Raw genomic sequence first — 16,013 nt, 5'->3', positions numbered from 1 at the left:
GAAGTAGAAGACTGAAGTTTACATGTTAAGTAAACTATAGTTTCTAAGATGTTTTTTCCAGCCAGATTTTAGTTGGTCTTTTGAAGCCAGAGTTAAAAATTTATTTCTAAGACCCAAACATATCACTTTCAAATAAGTTCTTCCTCATGACTTTCAGTTTTATTTTTGATTCATTCCAGATAAAATTCTAGCACTCTCACCTCTTTAACTCATGTGTCACAACCCTGTTTAAAATTGTGTTAACATACTCTGTCCTCTTACCCTACTTAATTTTTCTTTATAGCCTTTCTCATAGCCTGACGTTACAGAACATGTGGCTCCCTGAGAGACATTGAGATAGGACTTTGATGGGACTTTGCTGTCCCAACTTAGCTATTCACCAGCAGAAACTCAAGGACCACGTAGATTCAGGTAAATTAGGGCTATTTTTTGTCACCTTGTGCTAGCATGTCATCATCTTACCCTCACTAATAGTGACTTTTTTCTCAAAATTTCTTCCTTTTTTTTTTTTTTTTTTTTTTGGTTTTTGGTTTTTGTCTTTTTCTGACAGACATTTTTCATTTGTCTGATGTTCATTGATGGACATAATGTGTAAAAGCGTGGCATTAGTAAAATGGGCAGTTAGAGAAAGCCAAGACGATGCAACAATCAAAAGGAAACTTAAAACTATAAATGGTGTCCTTAAAAGAAGGTAGTACATCATCGAAATAATGCAGAGGTCTAAGAAAGGAACGTTCAAAGCCAAAAAAAAAAAAAGGTATGGGAAATAACAGTAGAAACTTAAAAGACAACGCAAGTTAGGAAGATAAATCTAGAGAGTAGGCCAGTGGACCTAGTATGGGGGGAGGGGTCAGTTCTAGAGTAGACAATATGAAGAGGATTGAATTTTCAGTGACGTGTAGGAAATTTTCTCAACTGAATAAATCTCTAGTTTGCATGTACATAGAAAGTATTTAGCAAGGTAGAGTTTTGGGGGGTTTTTTTTGTTTGTGTGTTTTTTGTCTTTTTACCTTTTCTAGGGCTGCTCCCGAGGCATTTGGAGGTTCCCAGGCAAGGAGTCTAATCAGAACTATAGCCACTGGCCTACACCACAGCCACAGCAACACTGGATCCGAGCCACATCTGCAACCTACACCACAGCTCACAGCAACGCCGGATCCTTAATCCACTGAGCAAGGCCAGGGATCAAAGCCACAACCTCATGGTTCCTAGTCGGATTCGGTAACCACTACACCATGACGGGAATTCCTAGCAAGGTAGAGTCTTAAAAAAAATTCTGAAAATTCCAGAATGTGGGAATTCAAGAGAAGTTCCTTTAAAACAAAAAAACACCTTCTAGGGAGAAAAACAAGCCTTATTTCAAGGCACAGAAGACATTGAGGGACTGAGCCATTTACCCAGACTGGCAGTCAAGGATGGGATAAAATAAAGATATAGGGGATCTTAATAAATGTACCTACCATGCACTGATGCTCCAGAAGTTACTGATAAATATGCACTATGAAAATGGAGTAAATCAATAGAAGAGAACTATGAGATTGAGGAAAGAGGACATCCAACAAGAAGATGACAGAACACTGAAGACATTATGAATATACTTAAAATTAATACTTAAATATAAATTAAGTACGTTTTAAAATGAAGTTTAAAAGTTAAAGTTTTTTCCACTTAGTTGATCTATTTCTCTATTGAGTTAGAATAAGATGAGCTTTCCTTCTGTACCAGCCATGGTCAGAATAGACACTTATAATTTACATTGTGACTTGGAATTTATAATTCAGTTTTGAATCCTTGACCTGGGAATGATACTTAATAATATTAAGTTTTATAACTAAAAACAAATCTTCAAAAATTATGTTCTTCCAAAAATGTTTTGAATCTCTAAAAATTTAATTTTTAACTTTTCTTCTCCCATAGTGCTTATGGAATTGTAATAATCCAACATTTTCATGTCTGGTTTTTGCTCCTTTTATCTTTCTGCTTTTCAAAATTTTCACAATTGCAGTTCTTATCGAATTTTAATTGTAAAAGGCAACACGTTTGAAATCAGAGAATTTGTTTTAGAAACCTGTCTTAATCATAAATTTGGAAATGTTCATTTGGACTCATTATTCCCACTTAGGAAATTAGACCAAGCAGTCCTATACTAAATACATTTTCCAAAGACTTGTTTTCACTAGTAATGAACACATTGAATTATGCAGTTTTGTAGCCGCTTTTGTATCCTCTGGGGAACAAAAAAGTACTGAGAATTGAGGCAGGTTAAAATGGCAACCGGAGGAGTTCCCGTCGCGGCGCAGTGGTTAACGAATCCGACTAGGAACCATGAGGTTGCGGGTTCGGTCCCTGCCCTTGCTCAGTGGGTTAACGATCCGGCGTTGCTGTGAGCTGTGGTGTAGGTTGCGGCTCGGATCCCGTGTTGCTGTGGCTCTGGCTTAGGCCAGCGGCTACAGCTCCGATTCGACCCCTAGCTTGGGAACCTCCATGTGCCTCGGAAGCGGCCCAAAGAAATAGCAAAAAGACCAAAAAAAGGGGGGGGGGGACCAGAAATCTAAATTTGAATCATAAGTCATGCTTAACAAGGTATATCTTATGTCTCAATAGCCCATGTAACTGGTTTTGCTGTAACATTTTTTGTTAAGTTGAATCTTTGAAAAACAAACAAACCTGGGGAGTTCCTATTGTGACTCAGCGGGTTTTAGGAACCCAACATAGTGTCTCTGAGGACACAGGTTTGATCCGTGGCCTTGTTCAAGGGGTGAGGGATCCAGTGTTGCTGCAAGCTGTGGCATAGGGCACAGATGGTGGCTTGAATCTGGCATTGCTGTGGCTGTGTCATAGGCCAGTAGCAGCAGCTCCATTTCGACCCCTAGCCCAGGAACCTCAAATGCTGCAGGTGCAATCTTTAAAAAAAAAAAAAAAAAAAAAAAAAATCCAAAAAAAAATCTGAAACAAGTTGATGAAAATGCAAATAAAATACTGAAAAATAGGAATTAAAATTCCTTTTCCTACAACTACTGAGTTCTGTGTAACCCTGCTTTTTTTGTTTAAAGCTTTATGAAGGAGGCAGCTTCAAGTGTCTGAACCTGAGTGCAAAGGCAAGTTTCTGTCTACTGAATTTCTCAGTGCTCAGAATTTTTTTTTTAACTAAGTGATGGCCTGTAGAGAAAGGAACTAATTTAAAAGTTTTTAATGCATTATAAAGTGAGATAACATTTTTTCCTGTCAAATTAGCTAAGTTTTGTGAATTTAGTAATATTTAATACTGGAAGACCACACGTGGCCGGAGATTGTAATTCATTCCAACTGTTTCAGAAAAGCCATATGTGTAATCCCACCTTCATGAGCACAGACCAGAGAGGAAATAGTCTAGAGTGTTAATATGTTCAGAGTAGAGGTATTTTATTTATTTATTTTTTAGGGCCGCACTTGTGGCATATGGAAGTTCCCAGGTTAGGGGTTGAATTGGAGCCCTAGCTGCCAGCCTGCATCACAGCCACAGCAATGCCAGATCCGAGCCTCGTCTGCAACCTACATCACAGGTCATGGCAATGCCAGATCCATAATCCACTGAATAAGGCCAGGGATTGAACCCTCTTGGAAACTGAATCCTCTTGTTTTTTTGTTTTTTATTGACTACTGCTTTTGGAAACTGAATCCTCTTGGAAACTAGCCAGATTCTTAACCTGCTGAACCACAAAGGGAACTCCAGAGTAGAGGTATTTTAAAACAAAAAAATTATTTTCAAAATTTCCTACACTTAACTTTTTTTTTTTTTTTTCTTTTAGGGCCACACCTGCAGCATATGGAGTTTCCCAGGACAGGGGTCAGATCGGAGCTGAAGCCACAGCTGAAGCTGTGAAGCCACAGCTCACAGTAATGCTGCATCCTTAACCCACTGAGCAAGGCCAGGGATTGAACCTGCTTCCTTATGGGAACCAGTCAGATGCATTTCTGCTGCACCACGATGGAAACTTCTAACATGTTATTTTTATAAGTAGGGGAAAATGTTTGTAAATACAGAATAAAGAATATCCAGAGTTCCTGTCGTGGTGCAGCAGAAACGAATCCGACTAGGAACCATGAGGTTTCGGGGTAGATCCCTGGCCTCGCTCAGTGGGTTAAGGATCTGGCGGTGCCGTGAGCTGTGGTATAGGTCGAAGACGAGGCTCAGATCTCACATTGCTGTGGCTGTGGTGTAGGCCGGCAGCTGTAGCTCTGATTAGACCCCTAGCCTGGGAATCTCCATATGCTGCGGGAGGGGCCCTGAAAAGACAAAAGACAAAAAAATAAATAGCAAGAAATAAAGAATATCCAAAAATACTCCACAAGAGTTCTTATCGTGGGTCAGCAGTAACGAACCTGACTAGTATCTGTGAGGACACAGGTTCGATCCTTGGTCTTAATCAGTGGTTTAAGGATCCAGTGCTGCTGTGAGCTGTGGTGTAGGCCAGCAGTTGCAGCTCCAGTTCTACCCCCTAGCCTGGGAACTTCCATATGATGCACTTACGGCCCCCCCCCCAAAAAAAGAAAAAAAAACTAGTAAAATAACTAATGTTTCCCTAGGCTACCACCTAGGTAACACTCTATATTATCTATTAATTGGTGTTACTTTCTTCTGTTCATATAGGATAAACATATTTGTATTATTTCTTAGATCTGAAACTCAGCACCGAGGCTCTGCTCCCCACTCTGAAAGTGATCTACCAGAGCAGGAAGAGGAGATTCTGGGATCTGATGATGATGAGCAGGAAGATCCCAATGATTACTGTAAAGGTAAGGTTTTCTGTGAGGAGATACTAAGACGTGATCCATTTACTGCAGTTTTTCATTTGACTTTAGTGTTAGCATAAACAGTGTGTCTGGTTCCCCCAACCCCACCTCCCTACACCTGTCCCCATGGCATTTGGAAGTTCCTGGACTAGGGGTCAAATTGGAGCTGCAGCTACCAGCCTCTACCACAGCCACAGCAACACCAGATCCGAGCCACATCTGCAGCCTACCCATGGCAACACCAGATCCATAACCCACTGGGTAAGGCCAAGCATCAAACCCACATCCTCATGGACACTGTGTTGGGTTCTTAACCCCCTGAGCCACAACAGGAACTCAGGCATAAACAGGGGGTTTTTTTTTTTTTGTTTGGTTGATTGGGGTTTTTTTTGTTTTTCTGTTATTGTTTTTGCATTTTTAGGGCTGCACCCATAGCGTATGGAGGTTCCTAGGCTAGGTGTCAAATCAGAGGTACAGCTGCTGGCCTGCACAACAGCCACAGCAACACAGGATCTGGACCTTGTCTGCAACCTACACCACAGCTTATGGCAACACTGGATCCTTAACCCACTGAGCGAGGCCAGGGATGGAACCTGCAACCTCATGGTTCCTAGTTGGATTCGTTTCCACTGTGCCACAGCAGGAATTCCCAGCATAAACAGTTTTAATGCTTTTCTCTAAGTACAGGAATTAGTATTCCCTTTTAGTAATTAAAACTTTGTTTTATATTAAATCTGTTTCTATTCCTTTTCTCCTTAAATATGGTAGTGCATATTTACCTTAGAAATTTCAAAAATGTATTCAACAAAAAGAAAATAAAGGCTATCTGTAGTGCTGTCATCCAGAAGTAACCAGCGATAAGATTGGATATACAGACTTGGAAAACACTTGCTTTTTCATTATTTTTTTCTTAAAGTGTTGATTGCTAACATATGTTAACTGGAATTAACAGATACTTAAACTGTTTTAGAAGATTACCTGATATGTTTCCTTATGAAACTTTCCAGTATTCTTGGGTAGCTCTTAAAACAGAGTGTATATTACCATCGAGGAGAACCTGGTTGTTCTTAGCAGCAGAGATGTTAAAATCCCTTGATTCCTGCCACTGTTGGCAGCCTCTTTAGGCCTTCCTGGTTTTTTTCTGTTGTATTATTGTGTTTTAGAAAAGCAGTTCCTTTTTTTATTTTAAGTTAAGTAAATAGAACTCATTAATTTCTCTCCTAAAAAATATCCCGAGGGAGTTCCCTGGTGGTCTTGTGGTTAGGGCTCTGTTTTCACCTCTGTGGCCTGGGTTCAATCCCTGGTCTGGGAACTGAGATCCCACATCAAGTTGCAGCATGCTGCAGCCAAAAAAGTTTTTTTTTAATTCTGAGACTACAACCGTAAATGGATTTTATAGTTTAGATAAATCTGTTGAATTATTGAGGGGCAAGAATGGTGTGATACATAACCTTACTCTTGTTTGGGGCTGACTTTATTTTTTTAGGTAACTAAAGCATCACTTGCTCACTCTTATTAATCATTACTCTTATTCTCTAAGATACTTTTTTGTAGCATGAGCTCAACACTAGTGTGTGGCTGACTTAAAATTGTCCTTTGTTGAATTGACTGTATTAGAAGAAACCAATTTGGGAGTTCCTATTGTGGCTCAGAATCTGACATAGTGTCAGTGAGGATGCAGGTTCCATCCTTGCCCTCTATCAGTGGGTTAAGGATCTGGTGTGGCTATGGCTGTGGCATAGGCACAATTTCGTAGGCCTTAGCTGCAGCTCCTATTCAGCCCCTAGCCTAGAAACTTCCATATGCCCAGGTGTGGCCCCCCCAAAAAAATGTATTTGATAAAAGGTGTATTGATGTTGAAAAATGGGTTGTAAGATATCCTTTCTTACGTAAAGTGACTGTTTCCTTCCTGTTGTTCTTCCAGGAGGCTACCATCTTGTGAAAATCGGAGATCTATTCAATGGGAGATATCATGTGATCCGAAAATTGGGCTGGGGACACTTTTCAACAGTATGGTTATCATGGGATATTCAGTAAGTTTTAATGGTCCTGCAAGTGAATTAGGTCGTTTTTAAATGTTTTGCCTGGTTTTCCACCTTCAGGCTAACTCTAGACTAATTTCTTAATCAGAATCTTAACTGTTGATAATCTTTATGTTCTTGGCCAAATGACTTCACTCTGAAGCACCTTAGAGAAACAAGATTGATTAAATTAGTATCAGTAAGGTGCTTGAAGCTCCCAAATTCGAAGTATGGGATGTAACCTTTCAGTTTTTCTCACAGGAAGGAGTAGAGTAAAATTTTTTTATTGTGTCCTTTAGTTTCACCTATGTGAAATTATTTTTGTGTGTGTGGTTTCTTTTGCTGACAGATTTGCTCAGCCATACAATCTAAAACCTCTCTATGTAAAAACCGCAGGCAGTTAACATTGGGTGTTTACCTAAAAGTATCTTTGATGAGACAGCAATTGCTGTCTGTGCACTTAGGTTATAAACAGTTTTTCACCCATGTATTCTGGCTTCTTAGAGGAAAGTGTTAATAGCATTTAACCTTTTCTTTTTTTGTTTTGTTTGTTCTCTTTTTTAATCATTTATATATATATATATTTTTCTACTGTACAGCATGGTGACCCAGTTACATATACATGTATGCATTCTTTTTTCTTACATTAAGTGTTCCATCATAACCTTTTCCCTTTACCCTGGATACTTTTAGTTTGATGGAGTTTTCCCTTTTATCTCTATTTCATGGTTTTACTTTGATTCACAGAGACATTCGGAGGGGTAGATTTTAACTTAGAGAAAATGTTTGGTGTCTGACATTATCCTAGAACAGATTTTTTTTCTTTTTGTAAGTTAAATTTGGCCAGTTAGTGCCGCTAACAGATATAGACAGCCCCATTGAAGTAGAAGTTTGTATCTGAGCACAGGACAAAATGAAATCAACATTTGTAGTTTTGTCACCATTTCCCAGTTACAGTTAAATCTTAGCTTCCTAAGTAGGGGTAGGACATTTAGTCTTAATTGCCTGTGTTTGTTTCTTAGGGGGAAGAAATTTGTGGCAATGAAAGTCGTTAAAAGTGCTGAACATTATACTGAAACAGCACTCGATGAAATCCGGTTGCTAAAATCCGTAAGTATTTGATTATGAGCTGCAAAGTTTTATTAAAAAAGCATTGTCTTTTCAGTTGAGACACACCAAGTGTATACTCTTGCATGGCTGGTATTTACTGTAAAGCTCCAATATCCTTAAAAGAAGACAGTATTTGTTTTAAAATGTAGTAAAAATATGTAAGATAAAAATAAGCACTGTATTCTCTTTAGTATCTGGAGACTTTGGTAAAATGTATCAAAAACTTATTTTCGATTTTGTTATAAATTAGGAAATGTCAGTGTAGCGAAAGGAGCTTAAACTCAAAGTTAGAAAACATGAGTTTTAGGACCATCACTCTCCCAGTATGTCCTCATCATTACTCATTTCTTCTGAGCCTTGGATTTTTCATTTATTAAGTGAGGCTGTTGAACCAGGAGAGGTCCTGGGAAGTACTTTTCAGAGTGCTAGTCTGTGACAAAATAAGGAGCTCAGGCCCAAAAGTAAATCAGTGAACTGCTTCCTTCCCTGAGAAAGTTTTTCTGTGAAAAAAATGAAGGCTGAATAAACAATGTGGTTAGTTGCTTTAGTTGACTTGCATCCTACAAAAGGAATTATTTCTTTTTTTTTTTTTTTTTTTTTTTTTCTTTTTGTCTTTTGTTGTTGTTGTTGTTGCTATTTCTTGGGCCGTTCCCGCGGCATTTGGAGGTTCCCAGGCTATTGGTTGAATCGGAGCTGTAGCCACCGGCCTACGCCAGAGCCACAGCAACTCGGGATCCGAGCCGCGTCTGCAGCCTACACCACAGCTCATGGCAACGCCGGATCGTTAACCCACTGAGCAAGGGCAGGGACCGAACCCGCAACCTCATGGCTCCTAGTCGGATTCGTTAACCTCTGCGCCACGTCGGGAACTCCAAAAGGAATTATTTCTCCTGGCCCGGTAACTAGCAGTTAATTTGGGAGCTGGACTTTGAATAGCAAAATGGTGGAATTGGAATAGTCATTGTTGGTTGTATTTTCTTTTGTGAACTGCTGTAATAGTAAGTTCTTTCTCTACTTGAGCTATTAAAATTTTGTATGTTTTTCTCATAGATTGGTATGAGCTCTTTCTTGGAGTGACCCTTTGTTGTTTTTTGGTTTCTTTTTATGCTTTCCTTTTGCTAAATATCACCTCTTCTCTGTTTGTAGGTTCGCAATTCAGATCCTAATGATCCAAATAGAGAAATGGTTGTTCAACTACTAGATGATTTTAAAATATCAGGAGTTAATGGAACACGTATCCTTTTTAGAATATATTTGAAAACAAATCATGAAATAACTTTATCCCAAAGAAAGGAACAAGATTTGTGCAGATAGCATTGATTTCTGCTTTCAAAACAAATTATAATCCGATTATTTTATTGTAAACTTTTAAACTCATGTAAATCATGCCTATCTTTGTATGTTGTGATTTTTTTTCAGGCTAATATTGCTTTATACTTCTCCTTTTTAGGCAAATTAAAGCCAAAGTCAAAAGAAGTGTTTTTAGAAAATAGCCTTGTATTAAGTAAAGTTTCTACAGTTCTTAGCAATTAGCACAGAAACATTAATGGGATTAATTTTTCATGATAAATACTGGGTATATAAGAATTTAATGCATTTACTATCTCAACATTGAAGAGGCCATGAGTATAGGTTATGCTTAGAATCTAAACAAGTACGATTGTTCATATTCTGTTGTAATGCAAACAGTTATTGTATGTTTTTACCTGGAATTTTTATGGCGTTTTGTTTGTTTTGCTTTTTAGGGCCATACCCATGGCATAAGGAAATTCCCAGGCTAGGGTTCGAATCAGAGCTACAGCTGCCAGCTGACACCATAGCCACAGCAACGCCAGATCCCCAACCCACTGAGTGAGGCTGGGGATCGAACCCGCATCCTCATGGATACTAGTTGGATTCGTTTCCACTGTGCCACATCAGGAACTCCTGATGTGGAATTTTTAGAATTTTAAAGTTGGAAGGAATGTTAGCTTTTTTTTTTTTTTTTTTTTTCCTTTCCCCACAAGTTAATATTAGAATGACATGCAGTGAGCTAATTGAAAGGTAGTTGCAACAGGCATGCTTATAAAGACCTATCAGAGAGTTCCTGTTGTGGCGCAGTGGTTAACAAATCCGACTAGGAACCATGAGGTTGCGGTTCGATCCCTGGCCTTGCTCAGTGGTTTAAGGATCTGGCATTGCCGTGAGCTGTGGTATAGGTTGCAGACGCGGCTCGGATCCCACGTTGCTGTGGCTCTGGTGTAGGCCAGTGGCTATAGCTCTGATTAGACCCCTAGCCTGGGAACCTCCATATGCCACAGGAGTGGCCCAAGAAATGGCAAAAAGACAAAAAAAAAAAAAAAAACCTATCAGATTTTTCAGAATAAAAGATGAAGAAGAATCTCACTTGGATTGGAGTTTATAAACTGTTTTAAAATGTATAAGGAAAGGCATTTCATATGTCATTCTACTTTCTCTGCATGTTTAGTTTTCTCTTAACATACATTCCTAATTGCTGGTGATGATCATTGAGGGGGTGGGGGAGGTGGTTGTTTGTTTGTTTGGTTTGGCTACTCCCTGGCATGCGGAAGTTCCTGGGCCAGGGATCAAACCTGCACCACAGCAGTGACAGTGCCAATGCCAAATCCTTAACCTGCTGAGCCACCAGGGGACTACATTGGTCATCTTTTTTTTTAAGGAGGTGGGCTATATGTAAGACTGTAATTTCATGTGGACTGTGGTTAGAGATTTGAACAGAGAATCAAGGAGAGAGAATGAATCAGTGATAACATGTAGATTATATCTATTATTATGAAGTTAGCTGTTGGTTTTTTCTTTAGTGAAGTACAAATCATATCTCCCCAATCTCTAAGGAAAACTGCTACGAGAATCATCCCATATGAATCATCATTTTCTGTATATGGTGGTCATTTCATAGATGACATACTCTGTGTGTATGTGGTATGTCCGTTTTCAAAGGATTAAGTAGGCTAATGAAGAAATGAAAACATTCAGGATGCCTTGATGACCATTAGGTTCTGTAATGTTGGTCATTTCTGTAATGTTGGTCATTGTGCCAAATTTCTCTCTAAATTTAGGAAGGTTATAATAAAACTAGGAATATTCTAGTCTCCTCAATAATGCTCAGTACCTGTATTTGACCCTAAGCAAGAAGGCTTTTTAAAAAAAAGCATCAAAATATCCTAGTTGATGTGAATGTAACGTTCTAAGAGGTTTTTCTTTCCTTTTTAAAATTTTATTTTATTTATTTGTTTATTTTTAAGGACCACATTCATGGCATGTGAAAGTTCCCAGGCTAAGGGTCAAATTGGAGCTGCAGTTGCCGGCTGACACCACAGCCACAGCAACACCAGATCTGAGCCACATTTGTGACCTATACTGCTGCTTGCAGCAACATCAGATCCTTAACCCACTGAGTGAGGTCCGGGGTCAAGCCCACATCCACATGGACACTAGTTGGGTTCCTAACCCACACTGAGTTACAGTAGGAACTCACCAAGACATTTTTTTAAAACATTACCAGGTGGTTTCTCTGTAGTTTCTATCCACTGAGTTCCTTTTTTACTCATTTCTTCCTTTATCCTTAGCCATTTCTCTTTGCCCTTCCTCCTACTTATTTCCCAGCTGTTTGGGTTACCGCATTACTTGCTGCTTGTAGAGATTGAAGAGGCTAAAGCTTAGAGCACTGATTTAAGGTTTAATGGATTATGTTATTCTTCTGCCCCCCATCTCTTTTTACACAGGCATACCTGTGTGGGGTGTTTATCTGTATTTTTCTTTGTACCTGGGCAAACCATTTCTTCTCTTGGAGCACTGTTCTTTCTCAATATTGAAGTATCACAAGGATCCTGAACTAGAAAGTTAGTTCTGTAGACTTCAGCATAGATTGGTTCATTCTGCTATTTAAGAAGGGACAGCTGGAGTTCTAAAAAATTAGAGACCAGTTTCTTAGTCCCTATATCTAGTCAGTGTTTTAGTCGCTCCAAATAAATGTTTTATACCTTTTTTTTCTTTCAGTTTTTTTTTTTTTTTTTTTTTTGTCTTTTTGCTATTTCTTTGGGCCGCTCCCGCGGCATATGGAGGTTCCCAGGCTAGGGGTCGAATCGGAGCTGTTGCCACCGGCCTACGCCAGAGCCACAGCAACGCGGGATCCGAGCCATGTCTGCAACCTACACCACAGCTCACGGCAACGCCGGATCGTTAACCCACTGAGCAGGGGCAGGGACCGAACCCGCAACCTCACGGTTCCTAGTCGGATTCGTTAACCACTGCGCCACGACGGGAACTCCTCTTTCAGTTTTTTTAAATTCTTATTTCCATTAGGAACAGCATAGGATCTTCAACAGATCCTTAATTGACACATCAAGATGTTCCAGGCTCAACTTACACGTTTCCTGTCCCAAACCTGGGGTCAGCCATTTCTCTAAGAAGCCCTAGTTCCTTTTAGTAGGAAATGGCAAACAGAATCTAAGCACTAGATGTACACTTTGCTACCGAGTTGATTATCGCCATCACTTTTATGATTTGTTATTCCATTTCAGGGAGCAGATACCTTCGTTCCCTTCTTCTTCTCTCTTCTGCAGCTTAGTTTTGTGGGTGGGTGGGTTTATTTGTTTGGATTATTTTCTTTATTTCATTTTGGATATTTTCTCTGTGAATATATCTCACTAATCTTGTTCTGCACAGTGCCTATTCTGCCATTTATTCCATCAAGGGTATTTTTCATCTCATATTCTGCTTTTCATCTCAGAAGTTCAATTTGGGTCTGTTCTTTTTTTTTTTTCTCCCAGTTTTGTTGAGATATGATTGATATACAACACAGTATAAGGTTTTGGGGGGTTTTTTTTTTGGTGTTTATTTGTTTTTAATGGCCACACTTGCAGCATATGGGAGTTCCTGGACCGGAAATTGAATTCTAGCCGTAGCTGCATCCTATGCCAGCAACACTAGATCCTTAACCTCTGTGCCAGGCCGGGGATTGAACCTCCATCCCAATACTCCCAAGACACCACTGATCCCATTGTGCCACAGGGGGAACTCTTATCTTTTTTATAATAGCTGTTCTAACAAATGTGAAGTGGTATGTCATTGTGATTTTGATTTGCAATTCCTTGACGATTAGTGATGTTGAACCTTTTCATGTACCTGTTGGCCATACGTATGTCTTTGGAAAAAAATATTTGATTATTTTCTCATGATGAAGTTCGTTAATCATTTTTGTCAAGTTATGCTACATAGGTGATGTTTTATTTTTCTCAGTATATTACATCAGCAGGCACATGATGTGAATTTGTGTTTATCATGGGTAGTGATATGTTCAATCACTTGGTTAAGGCAATGTCTTTTAGATTTCCCTGTTTAAAAGTGCCTTTTTTCTTTTATAATTAAAAGCAGTCTGTAATGTAGTGTGATGCCATGATAATTCTTTTTCCCAGTAATTTTATTTTATTTTATTTTTTGTCTTTTTAGGGCCACACCTACAGCATATGGAGGTTCCCAAGATAGGGGTTGAATTGGAGCTGTAGTCCCTGGCCTGTGCCCAGCCACAGCCATAGCAACGTCAGAGCCACATCTGCGACCTATACCACAGTTCATGGCAACACCAGATCCTTAACCCACTGACCAAAGCCAGGGATTGAACCTGCACATGGGTGCTAGTCTGATTCATTTCTGCTGAGCCACGATGGGAACTCTTTTTCCCAGTAATTTTCATTCAGTAGTTTTAGTATTCATTGACTCTTAACTGAATCAGTTATTTATTACTATAATGTTGTAAAGTAGTGATTTTTTATTTTTGTCATACTTCGTATATTTATTTGTTGACATTTTCTCCAAAGAAGACATTTTCCTACCCAGACACACACTTGTTTTAGTATCCATTTGGACTCATTCTATTTTTAATTTATAAGATAATTCATAACTCTTTAAATGTTCTTACTTGGGCTGGTGGCATTTTTAAGCAGGTCCATATTGCAGTTCCCGTCGTGGCACAGTGGTTAACGAATCCAACTAGGAACCATGAGGTTATGGGTTTGATCCCTGGCCTCGCTCAGTGGGTTAAGGATCCGGCGTTGCTGTGTGCTGTGGTGTAGGTCGCAGACGTGGCTCTGATCCTGCATTGCTGTGTCTCTGGCGCTGTGGCTCTGATGTAGGCCAGCGGCTACAGCTCCGATTAGACCCCTAGCCTGGGAACCTCCATATCCTGCAGGAGCGGCCCAAGAAATGACAAAAAGACCAAAAAAAAAAGGCTGGTACGTATTTCCAAAGTATTCTAGTTTTGCCCTGAATTGGCCATTTCTTCAAGGAGTTTAGGTTATCCTTTACTGGAAAATCTTATTTAAAATGAGGGTCTGAGTATGAGATCGTTACGACATACATGTGACTTTCCAATTTATGTAGAAACTTTTAGAGATCCAAAATACTGCTGTCTTCCCACTAAACCCCTGCAGTACAGTACTTATTTAGCACACTACTAGGATTCCTGTTAGGTGTGACTAAGGTGTTCATACATCAAGAGAACACATGGTGGCAGTAGAATCAAGATGATTTTGTAAACTATGGACAGTAAAACAAGTCAGTTTCCTTTTTTTTTTTTAATGTCGGCATTTGCCTCTTTAGGTTACATTTTGATACTATCTTCTACACTTAAAGCAGAATTTGTTTTTCCTTGTTTTGATACTTTTGAGAGAGAGAGTTGTTACCCTGGGCATTAGGGGTTTGGGTATTTTTTTAATTTTTTTATTTTATTGACATATAGTTGATTTATAGTGTTGTGTTTATTTCTCCTGTATTCTGGAGTGACTCAGTTATTTATACATATGTATTCTTATCCATTATGATTTATCATAGGACATTGAATATAGTTCCCTGTGGTACACAGTAGAACCTTGTTGTTTGTCCATCCTATATATTACAGTTCTCCTTTTCTAATCCCTAACTCTCAGTCCTTCCCAACCCTACCCTCCCTCCTCCTTGGCAACCACAGGCCTGTTCTCCTTATCTCTGAGTCTGTTTTTGTTCTGTAGATATGTTGGTTTGTGTCCGTATTTTAGATTCCATATATATAAGTGATACATGTCTTTTTCTTTCTGTCTGACTTCACCTGGTATAATTTCTGGGTCCATCCATGTTGCTACAAGTGGCATTATTTCATTCTTTTTAAATATGGCTGAGTGATATTCCACTGTGTATACATACTGCATCTTTGAACCTTAGTTTTGATATCAGGGAGAGACTAATAAAAAACTTAAAGCTTTGTGCTTTCAGTAATTGCATGTGTATGTTTCACTTTTGTTTTTGTCACGGAGTGTTTTAATGTGCATAGTTGCACTAATTAATCTTTGAAATTTCAGAATATTGACAGCTAAATTCAAGCTATGTAACTTTATACTGAAAGGATACGTAGTAATTTCCTTGGAGTGGAACACAGCTTGCCTTGCCCCCCCTTTCTTGTGTTTCCCTTTTCCTCCTTGACAAACTCCTAGATATCTGCATGGTGTTTGAAGTTTTGGGCCATCATCTGCTCAAGTGGATCATCAAGTCCAATTATCAAGGGCTTCCTCTGCCTTGTGTCAAAAAAATTATTCAGCAAGTATGTATCTTAGTATTTTCTATGTGGTAATTTTTTTAAGGTTATACTCCATTTATAGTCATTATAAAATATTGGTGATATTCCCTGTGTTGTACAGCATATCCTTGTAGCTTATTTTTTTTTTTTATACATGATAGTTTGTATGTGGTAGTTTTTTTAGATTCTTAAAGTGTCAGGAGTTTCCTATTGTGAATAGAATTTTTATTTTTAAAACTCATTTTTTTTAATTGCCGAAATTGTTTATTCACCTACTAGGGTTTATTGTGTTTATTCTGTCTTTAAATGTTTTAGCATAATCTTTTTTCCTAGATTCATCTTCTGTAATGATTATTTAGATAGGAAGCTGTGTGGAATGCTTGATTTTGGAAATTTGGAGCCCTCATCCAAAAGTTCTGGATAGCAAAAATTGACTGTATATTAATAGAGAGTTGTGCTGTCAAATTATTTCTTCGTCTTTATATAGTATTCATGGGGATTTTTTCTAGTCTAAACCACTTTCAATATAACGGTAAAAAAAG

The 16,013-nt window shown here is 38.8% G+C and overlaps 1 protein-coding gene across 14 annotated transcripts in view; it reads left to right on the top strand.

Annotated features, from left to right (window-relative positions):
* SRPK1 (SRSF protein kinase 1) overlaps window positions 1–16,013 on the top strand; it is a 56,174-nt gene that overhangs the window by 15,788 nt on the left and 24,373 nt on the right. For 8 of the 14 annotated variants that reach the window (XR_014808985.1, XR_014808984.1, XR_014808983.1 and 5 more), the window contains 5 exon segments: window positions 4,658–4,776; window positions 6,698–6,806; window positions 7,817–7,904; window positions 9,051–9,138; window positions 15,389–15,495. Coding sequence is in view for 10 of the 14 variants with exons in the window: in XM_021098048.2 (XP_020953707.1) it covers window positions 4,658–4,776; window positions 6,698–6,806; window positions 7,817–7,904; window positions 9,051–9,138; window positions 15,389–15,495 (511 nt within the window). In the remaining 4 variants the exon portion in view is untranslated. 14 annotated transcript variants of the gene reach the window in all.

The sequence above is a fragment of the Sus scrofa genome, chromosome 7 (assembly GCF_054392235.1).
Source record: "Sus scrofa isolate SSC_HxYL_T2T_F1_AM1 chromosome 7, Sscrofa_HxYL_maternal_Yorkshire_Landrace_v2.0, whole genome shotgun sequence".
NCBI lineage: Eukaryota > Metazoa > Chordata > Mammalia > Artiodactyla > Suidae > Sus > Sus scrofa.
The sequence above is the reverse complement of the archived record's forward strand: the minus strand, read 5'-3'. Positions and strand labels throughout refer to the sequence as shown.